The sequence below is a fragment of the Capsicum annuum genome, chromosome 3, assembly GCF_002878395.1.
Source record: "Capsicum annuum cultivar UCD-10X-F1 chromosome 3, UCD10Xv1.1, whole genome shotgun sequence".
NCBI lineage: Eukaryota > Viridiplantae > Streptophyta > Magnoliopsida > Solanales > Solanaceae > Capsicum > Capsicum annuum.
This window is the reverse complement of record NC_061113.1, coordinates 245,356,995-245,374,767: the sequence shown is the minus strand read 5'-3', so window position 1 is coordinate 245,374,767 and position 17,773 is coordinate 245,356,995. Positions and strand designations below refer to the sequence as shown.

The window sequence follows — 17,773 nt, the reverse complement described above, 5'->3', positions numbered from 1 at the left end:
TTATGTTATTAATCACTTATTATATGTCGCAGGATATTATTCATTACACATATGGCACAAGGTAGATATAAAATTATTAAACGCATTATATTTTAACATATTATCTGCCACTATAATAAAGACTTTTATTGTTTTCTCAATATAGATCAACGCAAAATTTCTCGAGCCATTCAAAGGTATAGCAATAACACATATATTGCTGCAAACACAACAAATTTTACTCCTGAAATCAGCAGTACACATGAACTAGAAAATGAACCAATAAATTCAGGTACTAGCTCACAATTTATATTTACTTTTTTTCCTCAAAACACAAATACAATGGTGACTTTATTTCCTTAGAACAATTGATTTATTTAATTCCAGTTAGAGTATAGAGGCCTGTTGCTTTACAATCGTATAAAATATAAAGTTGGACAAAGTAGAATGACTTACCTGAATATATGTAGAAAATCTTGACCAATGGTTAAATTCTGGTTCCAAATTTTTTTGAAGAACACCCTGTGCTACCTGATTTACATATTCAACATAATATACACTTTGAGAAGCCTAAATGAAACTGAAACAAAATTTAATTAGAGAAGATTGTGCAAACAAGTTATGAGCAGCAACTGCCTAAAATTCTTTTGATATTTGCACCTTTGTATCTATTAGTACAATCAAGGTAAAAATGAATTGGCTTATATTATTATTACGTATACCTTTCAAAACTAGAAAGAACACGTCTTAATCCAACATCATTGTAGAGTTAAGTGACAAGTTTCTCTAGGCTATCTATACTGGATAGTCTGGTTAGACTGAGCCTTCGTGATCAACCTTGACCTCTACAACATGATGCCAAAACCTCTTCATTGATAATCTGAGAACCAAAAGTGCGACCAACATCTGCCAAGGGGAAAATGCTAATTGTAGGAATTAATTCAAGTTGTCTTCTAATTCAAAGTATTGTCCAAAAAATACAGAAGTACAATCCTACTCCTTACATCCATCTTCAGGAAACTAAATGATACTATATGAAATTTGACATTCCAAGTTAATGCACGGCTGATAAAATTTTCTTCTTTAAAAGTCGCAGAATCATAGAATGATATTTATTTGGCAGAAACAGGAGTATCTGATAATATTTTGGTAGCAAAATATGCACTTCTTTCATGCACTGTAACCTACTTTCTGACCAACCCAATTTACCGTCCCGAATATAAATAAGTAAACGTACATTTACATGCACAGGCCGCAATCCTGTATAGATGAAACAATCCCCAGGAATAGGTTTAAATTTTGACTTTGTTCTTATACGAGCTATACAAGAGAAATGATAATTAATCAGGAAAAGAAATAGAACTTCGAACTTATCTTTATGGATAGCTTTATCAAAGAAATAAATCATCCATACATTCCTGCTACTTGTAGAACTTCGAACTTATCTTTTTTCTCTCTGTTAATCCCCCAATTTCAACAGCTCCTACTTCTAGACAGAACTAATCATCTTTCTTTCTCACTTTCAAGCTACTTCAAGCAGGTTCATCATGATCTTTTCCTAAGAGGTAGCAATCTAGGAACGCAGATAAAATCCATATAGCTTAAGAAAGTTTCCATAGCAACAATAGGTCAATTGTCTATTTACTGACCACACATTTGAAAACCTTTACCAATTAAATATATGCTAGCAAGGAAGTGCTAATCCTATAATAGATTGTCAATGAGGGGAAAAAAAACAAACCACCTACAAATGCTTTCTGTGCGCTCCAAGAAAACCAGTATAGAAACTATGTTATGCAAATGTCCATACAAGAATATTCAGATAGGAAAAAAAGTATGATTCTTATACCGATTTTAGCGCAAGGTACGCATTTACAGATGGTCTCTTTCCCCTTTTTGTTATAGTAACTGACAATTCATGTCCCTTGGCAAGTCCAACATTTCCAGTCCACTCATAAATGACTTACTTGCAATCCTAAAGTAAGAACAACGCCAACAGAAAATCGTCAACCTAGATTTAAATATAATTTTGAATTTTTCTTGCAAACAACTTCCTCAATGTAAACACAAACACATACATTAAAATGTCACAGAATCTTCAAAAGTTCTGTTTAATTTTTTCCAGACAAGTCTCTCACTCTCTCTACCGCCTTTCCTTTCTATTTATTCTAAAATTATACAAGTGTTGGAGGCTCCATCACAAGGAAAAAACAAAAAGACGAAAAAGCATGAATAGACACTAAAAGTATAGGGAAAAGCATTAGAAACGTATAGATGCATAAATTAACCAATATCCTCTTGACATAGGCCTTGAACTTTAATTAAATTATCAAAAGGTCACCACTGGATATACAAAATAGACATGACAATAATGTGCTTACTTAAATAATAATTCTTGAAACTCTAAATATCATCATGAGTGTATCTTTATCGTTTCCCACACTTTTAGTCTAACAATTAACACATGTACTGTTTATTTCTATTTTTGCAGCTAACAAAAGGGTTCAATCCATAGAAGATGTTGATAATGAAGAAAAAGGACCAATAAGAAAACACAGAATAAATTGGTTCTTGAAAGCTCTATCCGAACGATACGATATTAAAGGTAATGTAGTATTAACTTATTAATTACAGATACATCCATTCTATTTTTGCTATATTTATTATTCATTAAGTTTTCTAACATTTGACTCCATTAATTTAGGTGAAATTGCCTATTACCATCAATATCACCTGCTCACATGTTGAATAATGTTCCTAGATGCATACATTGTCGGGCTATGAGGTTTGAACATGAAACGCCAACTTTTTGCTGTGACGGTGGCTCAATCAAGCTTGCAAAAGTTGTAGTTTCAGCTCAACTCTACGACTTATTTTTCTCACAATCAGAAATAGCACAAGAATTTCGCAAACACATTAGAGAATATAATAGCATATTTGCATTTACATATTTTGGTGTTCAACTCGACAATGATCTGGCATCCTCACGACAAGGAGTTTAAACCTTTAGAATACAGGGTCAAATATATCATGATCTGCCTTCTTTAATCCCACATGATGGTACTCCATGTTATTTTCAGATGTACTTTTTCAACACAGATAATGAGGTATGTAATAGGATTTCAAAACTCAAAGAAGCCAATTTGTCCAAAGAGGTTGTGGCAATAATTAGACAGATAATGGATGACAGTCCTTACGCACAATTCTTTCGCCAGCTAAAGCATTATTAAAGCTTTCAAAATTTAAAAATTCAAATTGCTTCAAATGCTAAACTAGATCAACGTGTCAACAACAAACCATTAGTAGATCAAGTTGCAGCTATTTGGATAGACGAAAACAACTCCAATGTACCATTTGATAGAGAGATCATTGTTCATGAGCACTCAGGCAATATCCATAGAGTTAAACATTATTACGGTTGTTATGACCCACTCCAGTATCCTCTACTTTTCCCAAATGGTGAATCAGGTTGGCACCAAGGAATTAAAAAACAACATAGGACCAAAAAAGGTTCACATGAGACCAAATTTACAGTCCTCAATCAAAATATTTCGACATTTACATCCGATAATGAGGTGTTTGACAATGAACAACAAGGTATAGTTTTGATACAAAAAGCATCGATTATTACAAATTGGTAATTAAAATTCTGTTATAGGTCTTTTTTATATTTTTTTGTAGGTGTACGACGAGGAGGTAAACAATGTGTCTCATGTAGAGAGTACTACTACTACAAGCTGCAAATACGTGATGGACAAGACACAATAATTCTATTATGCGGGCGATTGTTCCAACAATTTTAGTTGACATGTACATCAAGCTGGAAACAACACGACTTGAATATTTTATACAGGAGCAATCAAATCTTAGAAGGGAAATATTGCAAGATATATATGACAACATCCTAGCAGGAGAAATTAGAGGAGCTAAAGTAGGTCAGAGAGTAATACTTCCTGCATCATTCATCAGAGGTCCTAGGGACATGCGTCGTAGATGTATGGATGCAATGTCTTTGGTTCAACGTTTTGGAAAATCAGATCTATTTATCACAATGACATGTAATTCTAATTGGGTAGAGATCAAAGAAAATTTGTTACAAGGACAACTTTCTCAAGACAGACCTGACTTGGTGACTAGAGTCTTTAGAGCAAAGCTACAAGATTTAAAAGATCAGATATTCAAGAAAAAGGATATCTGGTCCTGTTGAAGCACATGTTATTGTGGTTGAATTTAAAAAAAGAGGACTACCACACATACACCTTTTATTAATACTTGAACAAGGATACAAAATGACATCGCCCGACGATTATGACAAGTTTATTGCCGCTGAACTTCCTGATAAAGAAGAATTTCCAATCTTGTATGATTTGGTTGTCAAGCATATGATGCATGGTCCATGTGGAAAGAATAGTCTAGCAAATTCATGTATGAAAGATGGACAATGCAAGAATCACTATCCTCGGCCATTTAGTAATAAATTAATACAAGGAAAGGATGGATATCCTATTTAGAAGAGGCGAAATGATGGAAAAAGAGAAAAGGTCCGAGGCTTGACAATGAACAATCAGTGGGTCGTTTCATATAATCCTTATATGCTGACAAGATATAATTGCCACATCAACTTCGAGTCTTGTTTGGGAGTAAAAGCGATAAAGTATCTCTACAAGTCCATATATAAAGGTCATGATAGATGTGCTGTTTATCTCGAGATGGATGATGGAGAAAAACTCATCGATGAAATTTGCAACTTTCAAGATGCACGGTGGGTGACTTCACCCGAAGCACTATAGAGAATTTATGAATTCAATCTCAGTGAAATGCAGCCTCCGGTCATTAACCTTCAACTTCATCTCCCAAATAAACAATTAGGCAAGCTATATATATATATCCAACAATTACTCTAATTTAACTTATGATGAAATAATAAAAAATATATGTATCAGCTATCCCTAAAACTCAGGGGTGCCAAAAGTGCTTTTCTCCAAAAAAACTTCTGATCTTTCACCTGAAAATTGGCCATAATGAAATGTATCAGTTTATTTTCTTCATAATTGTGGTACTTGTATTAGTTTATGTGTGTCTTGAATATTTTATTGTTGCTCTTTTGAAGATGCTAGAGGAGAATCAAGCAATATTCTAATTCATGAAATATTTTAGTAAAACTAATTATACCATATGCTGCCCCTAATATGTTCAAGCAATTAGCAAAACACTTCTGACTTTTGACATGTAACTAAAACACCAAGAGCCAAGCCCGTTGGTTGGAACGGTTTCACGCTACATATTTGGGAGTATCACAGCTCTTAATTACAACAAAAACACAAGATAGCTAACCCACAATTGTGATTTGTGAAGAGGATAAGGAGGAAAGTAGTCTTCAGCCAAAATCAATGAAGATATAAAATACATAAAACCTCTGTTAAACCCAGACACACTTGGGAGTCTGGAGATACTATAATATATAACACAAATGAATAACTTGGATCGTATGCTTCCACATGAAGAAATCCAGCTAGAAACTCCTTTTATAACCACCTCACACTTTGTTGAATGAATCCCAACTTTTCTACTGCTCCTAATGAAAACTACATGCTTACTTCTTTCAATATCACCCCTAATCTTGGGTCTTTTCTCATAGTTGATAACTGGATACAATATTTTATTTCTCTAGCCAAAAGCTCCTCTGTTCCATCACTTGCTTTGGAAGGAAATTGAGCATCTACGAAATTAAAAGAAACCAAGTGGATATTATTGCGAAATCTGTTCCCTTCTCTAGAAGGTTTATTGCACTTGTAAGATCTTAGATGACTACAGGACAGAGAAAGAGGAAGAAAAGATATTAATGTTGATGGAGAAATTTGTGGTACTTGTATTAGTTTGTGTGTCTTGAATATTGTTGCTTTTTATTCGTATAACTGATTCGGAAAAATTTTTCCATTAAAATTTTAATTATTGAAAAAATTAACCTCACATACTGATATCTTATGTGGTTGCTGGAGTATGAATTCCGACTTTCAAAACCTCTATGAATTAATATATCATTTCAATATCAATATGAAAAGATCATAACTTAGTTAATAGTATTTTAAACATAGCTTATTGAATTATTCCTATTATAGTTTTTTCACATTGTAGTGTGCTATTGGAGAAATCAAAATTTAAAAAATATTGTTGCACGGGAATACGCCTCACAAACCATGCTCACAGAATATTTTCAAAGATGTTCGGCAGATAGTGAAGCGCGAAAATATCTTTATAGGGAATTTCCAGAGTACTATGTTTGGAACGCTCAGGGTAAGATATGGATACCCAGAAAATCAAGATCTGTTATTGGTTGAATTGTTGTTGGTAAGTCCTCCAATAGAACCACTTTAAATATTTTTTATGTTTAAATTCGATTTACTTATGTCTTTTTACTTTAATGTCGCAGCTAACCCAGCAGAAGGCGAAAGGTACTATTTGAGATTATTATTGAATCACGTACCAGGACCAACATCATTTGAAAACTTGTTATCTGTTAATGGAAGGAGATGTGAACTTTCAAGGAAGCTGCAAAAGAAAGAGGTTTACTAGAATCAGATAATAGCATTTCCGAATGCTTACGTGAGGCCGTAGTCTTCAAAATGCCATCGGCTTTGAGAAATTTATTTGCAACAATTTTGGTTCATTGTAATCCAACGGATGTTAGAATGCTCTGGGATACATATTATGATGACATGTCGGAAGATTTTAAGAGAATACATGAAAATTCTCCTACTGCTCAACTTCAATGTACATTGAAAAGTATAAATCATTTCTTAGAGAGCATGGGTAAGAGAATTGAAAATTATGACATTCCTAAACTTGAGTAGAGGTTGGATGATGGAATTATATCAGAATGCAGAGAAATACGGAAAGAGAAATCTATAATAGTGTCTCTAGAAGACTTGGATGCACATATAAAGCTAAATCCTGAACAAGAACAAGCGTTCAAGATCATATTGAAAAGGATTGATTCTGGACAATCAGGATTATTCTTTGTCGATGAACCTGGAGGGACTGGAAAAACATTCTTGTATCGTGCATTACTTGCAAATATCAGATCAAGAGGCATGATAGCGTTAGCAACGGTAACAAGTGGTGTAGCAGCAGCTCTTTTATTGGGAGGCTGTACGGCTCATTCTAGATTTGAGATTCCGCTTCAGACAACTGATGCAACTGTCACGCGTATGTCAAAGCAAAACGTTGGAGTTAAATTGATTAAAAAAGCGAAGCTAATTATTTGGGATGAAGCGCCACTGGCTAGCCGTCGGACAATTAAAACAGCTGATAGGAGCTTCAGGGATATACTGGACATTAATGAACCTTTTGGTGGAAAAATAATGGTTTCGGAGGTGATTTTCGTCAAGTACTTCTAGTAATTCCAAAATCTACAAGAGCTGAAAAAAGTAAATGCAAGTTTGGTAAAATCATACTTATGGCATCGCATGGAAAGGATTAAGTTAACAAGAAATATGAGAGCAAGAACAGATCAATCTTTCAGTGAATTCTTATTGCGTATAGGTAATGGGGAGAAGCCTACAATAAGAGATGATTTGGTACTTCTTCCAAAACAACTGGTTATTCAAAATACGAGCAGCAGTCCTGGTGAAGATACATTAGTAAAAGAAATATTTCCGTCGATGGATAAAAATGCAAGTGGTGCAAAATACATGATAGAACGGGCTATCCTAGCAAGAAGAAATAAATACGTTGATCAACTAAATGAAAAGTTAATTTTCAAATTTCCAGGTGAAAGCAGAACATTTCTGAGTTTCGACTCTGCAGAAGATGATACTAACAATTATTATCAGGAAGACTACTTAAATACTCTCACACCAAATGGTCTGCCTCCACACAGGTATGCTATTACATATTTACGAATAATCAAATTTTCCATTTAATAACAACAATTACGTATTTTCCAGATTTTGGATTAATCTACCAAAACTAAATCTATTTTAGAATTTTTGGTTGGAACTTATTATTAAAATTCTTCACATTATCATTCTTATTACATTTTATTGATTTGCAGATTGGTTTTGAAAAAAAATGCCCCTATCATGTTATTAAGAAATTTGGATGCTTCCAATGGCTTATGTAATGACACAAGAATAATATGTAGAGGCTTTGACAAAAACGTCATACATGCAGAAATAATGATTGGGGAAAATGCTTTTAAGCATGTGTTTATCCCACGAATCCAGCTATCACCTCCCGAAAATGAAGGTTACTCGTTCAAGTTCATTAGAAAATAATTTTCAGTGAGACTATGCTTTTTAATGATGATAAACAAAGCACAGAGACAGACAATACCAACTGTTGGATTGTACTTGCCACAACACATTTTTTCATATGGACAGCTATACGTTGCACTCTTAAGAGGAATATCAATGTCAACGATAAAATTTTTGGTCATGACAGAGCAGCCACAGCGAAAAAAAGGAACATACACCAAAAACATCGTCTACAAATAGATATTAGGTAAGATACAACACATCAAATTACCTAATAAAAAAATATTTTTACATCTCCTAATATATTATTACTGACTCACCTCAAATATTCATATTCGCAGGTTCAGGAGATACACAATTACATTAGATTGAGCTATTGTGGCAAAGTAATATGGATAGTCTCAACTAATAATTACTGGAATTTTAGAGTCATGTGACAGGACAACCATCTGCCTAGATAGGCAAAGACGTTCTCTGAATGTATCAAAGATTTCAAAGACATCAATATTTGTTATGCTATCAATGATTTCACAGATCGGGCCTTAGTGTAATATAAAACTATCATTCAGTGACTAAATGTTTGTAGTACCACTGCATAAAGTTATCATTCTACTGCTCTAATCTAAAATTACTCATAGGATAAATACATATATTATCTTTTTCTTCACATCATCAATGAATCTACGAAGACACCTCTCTATTCATGTTCAACTATATCAGTATAAGGATGAATCATATAGAAGATTACAAGGACAACTAGAATACGTGAATTAGCAAACACCAATATCAATAATAGTTCTCTAACCAACTAATTTTAAGCTTGAACCTGCTAAAAGCTAATAAAGAATAGTGCTTGTAAGCATCCTGCATCAGTTCATTGTATATACAGTAGTAATCGAAAGAAAGAAAAATATTACATCTTATAAAATGTTCGTATCACAGTAAAGCTAACCTGACAAGTCACATGAGTTTTCAAGGAGTAGCACATGTAACTTATGCTCGCTGCTCAAGATTACAGTTACCTCGCTGTACATTTAATAGGATTAAAATAAATAACAATGGAAGAAAATAGTAGATTAAATAACTAAGACACACAAAACTAAAATCATGTTGATGCCCAGAAATGAACTATACCAACTACCAACAATCCCTAGATGATAACATCCAGGAATGTGATATATTTTAACAAAAATAGATTTAATCTCTTTAGAAGATGAAGGGAAAATAAAGTAGGCAATGGAAAGACTCAGAAAACAAAAGGCAACTGAATGCTTAAGAAAATAGTATCACATACCTTTGCAAAAGTCTGTCTCGAAGATCTTGCAATAAACTATGTTTGGCGAAGAGACTGACTGAGACCATAGTTCCAAGCATTACACTATCCCAAGGCCAAGAGTCTCTTGCAGGGTCAGTGTTTCGTTGTGAAAGTGCTCTGCATGCAACAAATCCTCCCAATACTGCAAAAAAAATATAAAGCTATACAAAACAACGATTTTACAAGGCAATTAACAACCTCAGCTTGATGACTAACTTCGAGTAAGATAGAACAGATGCATACCAATTGGTATAATTGCTGCATCTGATCCACTGCATAGCATCATGTCCTACAGTGTCAGTGTAAAAAGAGAGAACCAAGATAACTAAGAATGTTAATTCTTAGAATCATGTCTATGCATAAGGAACTCTGTGGAGAAGGGTAGACAATACTAAAAACTCTGCTTCTTAGAGCTTTCTGTGACTTAAAGGCTTGAAACTTACAGCTTCACCTCTAATGATGTGGTTGGCAGCATTCAATATGCAGAAGTTGCTTGTCGCACATGTAGTTGAAATTGAATAATTTGGACCCATCCATCCCTGCAATTGAATTTGTAAGCAGGCACACAAAGCTAGCTTTATTTAATCATACATAACAGCTAGCAACTGAAAACTTAAAGCTTTAGCTAACCAGCTCTATGGCAAGCATGGCAGAACCCATGTTTGTAATTGCAAATGGGACACAAAAAGGATTCATCTTCCTAAAGGAAACCCTAGGCCAAATGATGAATAGATGTCAAGTAGAAAAAAGAGTAAAATATCTAAATCTACGACATTTTGAAATAGGCCAAAATCATTGACAGAATCAATCTGAAACTTTTTCAAAGTTGAAAGTCACCCTCATTATTTCTGGATCATTCCATGGACCTTTATCAGAAAGCATGCATCCTCTTTTTTCAGTACATGTTCCACCTAAGAACTCTGATAATTCTTTGGTACAATCAAACCAAAATTACGCCCTATTCAGATAATCGAATCTGCATGAGTAAGTTCACCTTAAGTGCAAGTAGAGTTACCTGGCATCAATTATTTCAAGCAACTTGCTCTGATATTTATTGCCTAGAACCTAGAAAAAAGGAGGAGACATGTTATATATACTACATCTACACGACAAAAATAGCACTCATACTTTGAGGCTGACTATGAGCTTACATGGATCTTTTGAGTGGTCTTTCGGTCAAGGAATGACTTGACGGAGTACCACAAGAGACTGAATCCAGAACCAGCATTGATGATGTACATTCAACACAAGCTCTAAAAATCAAAGACCATGATTCAATTAGACATGAGGACTTAAAAGCTCTTATTATTAACATATGAATGAATATTATGCATTGCTTCAGCTAAGTGATAGAGAAAGAACTACCTCGGGCTAATTATTGCCATCAATTGCCTGGAGGCATTGAATGATATCCCTTGCTGACTTGTTGAAGCTTTTAAGTGCCTGAGGCATTCGAGTAAGTTAATTAGTAACCGAAAAATGAGGTAATTTCACACAGATGTGAAATTTTATTTTTTCTAATTTAAGTAGTATTTGATAGCCTATCATACCACTCCGTGGAAATCCAGGAAAGTTGTGCTTATGTCGATGTGTCTTTTGGCTACAAGTGAGAAGGCTGGCATCTTCTCATTAATGGTCCTCTTGAACTCCTATACATGGTACTTTAAGTATCAGTCTATTGTTGTGACTTGCAGTAGCTCGAACTCCTTGTCAACTCCGTGATGCCCTTGTGGATAGTACTTTAGAACTTTTTCCTTTTCCTTGAAGTCAAAGTCCTAATCAATATATGGAAAACGCCGTCAGTTCCTAAAAGACTTGAGATTATATTTCTTTCTATAAATTATCACTAGCATTATCAAAAATACCTCTGTGATGTGCATGCTTTGACCGGTAAAAAAAATTTGGTGAACATTATAATAAAATACTTATATCAATCATTGTTTATTAAAGACGTGTAATGTCCAAAGTAGATAAATAAATATGAATAGAGGAGTATGTAATAATGTAAACTAACAAACAAAACAAAATTATAAATCAACATTATTTTTTACGGTGGTGAAAAAATCAAATGAAGTGCAAGGGATAACTCGGAGTTGGATGGAATAGGATTGTGCGAGGGTCTCATACTTTTGTCGAATTACACGGAATGAGAGAATTCTCTCTGTTAAGCCGTCTACAATTACTTTGAATTCATTAATTAATCCCTTACAACTAATGCTATATATTAACATTTGTACAGTTAACATAATGTCCATACAAAATTATTAAACTTGAATAATTAAGTGGACATATTAGATGAATTGTCAGCCAACGCAAAGGGATTAATCAAAAAGACAAAGCATCATTTAGCCAAAAGTGTTCACAATAAACCTACAACTCAAGTTATTTTTCATTGCGGCAATTTCAACCTTCAAATTAAAATTGATTATGATGACAAAGTCTAACGTAGACAAGCACACAAAAAGATTTGTTTGTAAATGCAAAATGATTCCACATCGAAAAAGAGTTGAAAAGTAGCAGATGCACATATATGCACATATAGGTGGAAGTTCTAGACTTGTATGATTATTTCCAATAAATATGAATAGTACACTAATGTAAATAGCTTTACAAGTACTGCTAATCTTAAAAAGCCCATCATCAGAGCTACTGCTAGATAATGTTTATATCATTCTATGGGATACTGTAGGCCTAACAAAATAGAAATATTTATTAGCTATGTGTAGATATTTTGGTTTGGTAAACAGAGAACACAACTCGATGCACCCATAAAGGTCTATTGTACGCAATCTTATTCTGTATTTCCGCAAGAATTTGTTTTCATGACTTAAATTTGTGAACTTATGATCACATGATAACAACTTTATTAAAGTCGAGTATCCTTCCTCCTCCCCTGCCTAAAATATGATGTAGTTGGCCAAAACTTCAATAAGTTAACCTTTGATTATCTCTAAAGCACACTAAAATCACTACATGACTAATCTGTATTATATTGATAAAATTGACCCCTCCCCCCTCTCCTACTCAAGACAAACAACAACCAGCCACCATCCCATACAAGAGTACTCCACCAAGTTGGCTGAAAATATTTTGAGTGGGAGGTCTATCGAAAACTTTCTCAAATGACATGCAAACATCAAAACATTCAATATTGACAAGATTAAGCATACCTGGCACATATTATATGTGAAAGCTACAGTAATTAACTTATTATCTAGAATCACTGAAGAACCCACTTTGAAATCCTCAAAATCGAGCCAAAATCCCCAAAGCAAAATGCTTAATTAAACAATACACACCAATGCAAACTTACAAAAGAGATACAAACACCTAGAAAACAATAAATCAACAGCTTAATCGCAATTAATCGGAATAAATTGAGGTTGAGGAAAAAGAGAGCTCACCTTGAATCTGGACAATCAAGAGAGACAACGCCTGGGAGAATAAATATTAATTCTCATTGAAAAATTGAAGATCCTAAATCCAAAATTGCTTATTCCCTTCATCGATCGACACAACAACTCCAATATAGCTCACTATTTTACAGTAGAGAAACAACATAAAATCCATTTTGAAACAGCAAACAAGCTATCTATGAATGTTTATATATATAATAATGCCTGAAATTTAATAAGTAAAAACTTACACTCTACTTATTAATTTATTAGATATCAAGGGACCGTGCTACCACAAGATCAATATATATTATTTTTTCTCTCAATTTATGTATTACAAATAGAATTTAGATAATCAATCATATTTTTAATATGTTTTTAGATATTTAAAATTATTAACTATTGTAATTTATAATAATAAATTTCAAATAATATATGTGCCAAATATTTTATATAATACAAGAACAGTTGAAGAAGTCAAAGCATACATGTCATAAATATCTATTTTACTTTTATTTTATTAAATATTATCAATTTACGAATATGTAAATGATTTATAATAATTAATTTGAGATATATATTTTTTATATAAATTTATTTTAAAAATATTGCACGTGATTTTATTCTAGTAATTATAAAAGAGTGTACTCAAATTACAAACATCAATTATTTAGAAACCAAAACTAGCTATTGTATGGGTATCAAAAAACTTTGTTGACTGAATATTAGTCGAAAGTTCCTTGAATCTTCCTCCAATAATCATGATACTAAGTGATTCCAGCTTTTCCAAAATTCCTCAAAGTTGAGGCTGCCCACCTGTGGCCTTAATTTAATCAATATTTACAATAATATAACAGAGATTCAAACAATAATTTTTAATTATTAGACACCACTAATTCATCATATTAAGACCAAGAACTCCATCCCCTCTTCACGCATAGTGCTATTGTATTAGATACGTAACAAACGGACACCACCAAATAATACTCCCACGATTTATTTTTACTTGTCACAAATCTTCTAATTGTATATTTACTTTTATATGTTGTTTTTGATATATTAAGGAAAGCTAAATTTTTTTCCTCTTTTACCCTTAGTATTAATTATTTTTTTCTTCAAATTAATTTCACCATATAATGTAAACAACATTTAATAAAGGTACTATCAGTGGCGGAGTCAGGATTTTCATTGAAGGAATTCAGAAATAAACATACGAACTAGTCGAAGGGGTTTCAACATCTACATATACATAAAAATATTTTTGATCGTGTAAAAATAGTATAATTTTCCGTCGAATGGGGTTCGAATGAACCCCTTAATTACAAGGTGGATCCGCCATTGGTATATGATAAAGTAACCATGTTATTATTACTTTTTTAATGAATGTGCCAAATCAGGTTGTGACAAGTAAAACTGACCGGAGGGAGTATATCGTTTGATAATATATATTCGATCAAAATTTCAAAATGTATAGCTTGGTCGACCAAAATTTCCGAATTTATTTATTTTTAAATCTTTTTTTATCAAAAGTATTTTTTGCCAAAATATATATTAAAAACACCAATTTATGTTCGACTAAAATATCTTCCATTTCTTATGAGGTAAAACTCTTTTTTCTCCTTTTAAAAAAAAAAACTTTTGAAAACACATTTCTTCAGAAAATTTAATTGGACTAGAATTGGTCATTGGGTGGTGTATAATGTATATTAAACGGTAGTTCATTTTTGTTTAGTCAATTTCCATTTTAAGAAAAGTTTAACTCTTTGTCCATATTATCATCACATATTTTGATAAAACATAAATTGGTGGTACACTATTTCTTTTCTTTAATTTCCACCCCCACTCAATCTCTCTCTTCCTCGTACTTTGGAAGTGCAAAAACAAAAAAACAAAAAAAAGCAAAAACACAATCATGGCAACCATTTCTGACATCTTTGTTGTAACAACAATTGTTTTTTCTTGCTTTGAAATCACTGCTTATGGTGCCCTTTTCTCCTCCCTTCACCAAACTCTCATACTTAATTCTTCAACTTCACAAGGACAAGGTATGCCTTTTACTCTTAATGATGTATCTGATTATTAAAAAAGCAATAAGAAAAAAAGTATTCTAATGATAATTAATTAGATATATTCCTTGAAAGTTTTTGTCTAAAGTTGCTCACCAAAAATAAAGGTGATAAAAAGGGCTTACTAAGATGGTGTCTTTCATTTTTTATTTTAATGTTGGGAGTTTGACTTACAGAGCAAATAAAAAGATGGGAGCTCTTTGTTAAAATAAAAAATTATGGCTTGATTATCGATCCATAATTAATAAATTTAATTTTGTACCCCTTAGTAGCAATCTTTTTCAATTCTTATTCGAGCATCAGGGTGGCTCAAGGGTGAGACTAATAAAATGTTTGCTAGAAACTTCTAAAATTTTGAGGCTTCAAAAAATTTAATATAAATTTTATGATTTTAATTTCACTTAAAATAATATTAAAGATTGTAAAAAATAAAGGGTTCAAAATTTAAATAAAAAAGAAAGAAATCTATTTTTAAAAATATCTTAGAACTTTGATTTAAACAACTCAAATCTTCGTATTAATAAATAATGTTTTTACAACAATATTCAAGGGAATGCATTGTAAATAAATGACTAACATCTTATTAATTAAAATTAGTCTTTTCTTTTATAAATAATAATATTACTATGTAAAAGTAATTGTTTAATGTTTTCTAACAATACTATCCAAAAAAAAAAAGTAATAGTATCTAAGAACCAAAAAATAATTTAGGTTATTAATAATATTTTATTTGTATATATATTTAAGGTCACGTATTAAATTTAATTCTATACCATTAATTTTATTGAAACTGTCTTGTTGAGCATATCATATTTATTTCGCTAGTTTGAAAATCTAAATTAATGGGTGTTAAAATTAAAAGAATGAGTTCAATTTGCATAAAATTATATGGTGCAAATAGATAAAAAAAAAAAAATTATATATAAACTGTTGAATATTCTGAATATATAAGCGAAGAAAGTTGTTATAATAACCTAATGGTTCAAAAGTAGTTTTTAAGTCATTAATTTGAATTTCATATCAAGGACATTTTAATTTCTGTAGAGAGTCTATTAGAAATTTGTATTAACTGGTGCTGCAAGCTGTCTCTATTTTTGAAGTAAATATATACCGTCTGCATTAAGCGTATTACAAACTGTCTCTATTGTAAATATATACAGTCTGCTCTCTGACTCTGTATTTGTGTTAATGTTACTGTCTGCTCTTTGACTCTATATTTGTGTTAATATTACAGTCTGCTCTCTGTCTGTGTATTTGTGTTAATATTACAGTCTACTCTCTGATTCTGCATTTGTGTTAATATTGATTATACAGTCTGCTCTCTAACTCTGTATTTGATTTGAGTGCAGTGCTGCAAGCTGGTGAAGAGCAAGTGACAATAACATGGTCATTAAACAAGAATTACCCAACAGGGACAGACTCAAACTACAAGATAGTGAAAGTGAAATTATGTTATGCTCCAATGAGCCAATTGGACAGAGGATGGAGGAAGTCAAATGACAATCTCAACAAGGATAAAACTTGTCAATTTAACGTTGTCACCAAGCCATATAAACCTTCAAACAACAATTTCACTTGGACTATAGAGAAAGATGTTCCTAGTGCTTCCTATTTTATTAGGGCTTATGTTTATGACTATGTTGGTGAAGTTGTTGCCTTTGGCCAAACAACTGATTCTCACAAGAAAACCAACTTGTTCCAAATCACGGCAATCACAGGCCGCCATGTTGCCATAAATGTGTGCGCAGCCTGCTTCTCTGCTTTCTCCGTCATATCTCTTATTGGATTCTACTTGGTTGAGAAGAGAAAGGGCAAAAGTCTCAGACGATGATCTTAGAAATATGATATTCTAGCATGTTATATCTGTATAATATAAGTACTACGATGAACATTTAGAAAACTCATGTTATATCTTTATAACATAAGTACTATGATGAGCACTTAGAAAAGTTAACATTGGAAAGTCGTGTTATATCTATATAACATAAATACGAACACTTAGAAAAGTCAACATTGGAGTTATTGAGTTACCTATGAAAATGAAAGGGTCAAGGGAAAAAAGGTTGAGACGAAGACATTATATTAGAAAAGTTAACATTGGAGTTATTTACCTATGAAAACTAAGGGGTGTTTGGTTTGCGGTACTAAAGTTAATAATTTTGAGATAAATTAATAATTTTGAGATAAAAATTTGAACCACTCGTTTAGTTGTAAATATTTGAGATAACTTATCGTGGGACTAATAATTAGTCCCGGAATAAATTATCCACCCAATTGGTAGGATAACAATCCCAAGACTATTTTTCTTTGGTATAAAATTATACAAAGACTAAAATACCTTCAAAACCTATGATTTCATTTCACACACACACATATATATATACTATTATTTTAATTATGAATTTTAATAAAATTTAAATACTTAATAATTTTGACATAAATTTTTTATTTACATTAAAAACTTATTGATAATATATAATAATTTATCAAAAATTTAAATCTAAAATTCAAAATTCTTATTCCATCATTATCTTCAATTATTCATTTTCATTGACCCGCCTCACATAAAAATTTTAACACCATTGTTGAATTACATATTTTAAATTAATAGTGATTTAATCACTTGAAAATTGATATGGTATATATAAAATGAATTTTAATATATTATATGAGTGATATGTGTTTAAATGAAATGAAATGAAATAAATAATAAATCCTCTTTTACTTTAACAAACTTAAGTTGAAAATTTTTATTTCAAACTA

At 32.0% G+C, this 17,773-nt stretch overlaps 3 protein-coding genes across 3 annotated transcripts; all 3 read left to right on the top strand.

The window, feature by feature from the left end:
* Positions 1-3,754: 3,754 nt before the first annotated feature.
* On the top strand, positions 3,755-4,186 carry LOC107864884. Its single transcript, XM_016711291.2, has one exon. It carries the CDS (start codon positions 3,755-3,757, stop codon positions 4,184-4,186), a length of 432 nt encoding a protein of 143 aa, XP_016566777.2.
* A 3,286-nt stretch (positions 4,187-7,472) lies between these two features.
* On the top strand, positions 7,473-8,606 carry LOC124896875. The gene is made up of 4 exons (XM_047408739.1): positions 7,473-7,858; positions 8,033-8,226; positions 8,361-8,481; positions 8,576-8,606. Exons 1-4 carry the CDS (start codon positions 7,473-7,475, stop codon positions 8,604-8,606), a joined length of 732 nt encoding a protein of 243 aa, XP_047264695.1.
* Positions 8,607-14,761: 6,155 nt separating this feature from the next.
* Positions 14,762-16,973, top strand: LOC107865993 (high-affinity nitrate transporter 3.1). The gene is made up of 2 exons (XM_016712177.2): positions 14,762-14,989; positions 16,360-16,973. The coding sequence occupies exons 1-2, from the start codon at positions 14,857-14,859 to the stop codon at positions 16,839-16,841; spliced, it is 615 nt and encodes a 204-aa protein (XP_016567663.2). The 5' UTR covers positions 14,762-14,856; the 3' UTR covers positions 16,842-16,973.
* Positions 16,974-17,773: the final 800 nt, after the last annotated feature.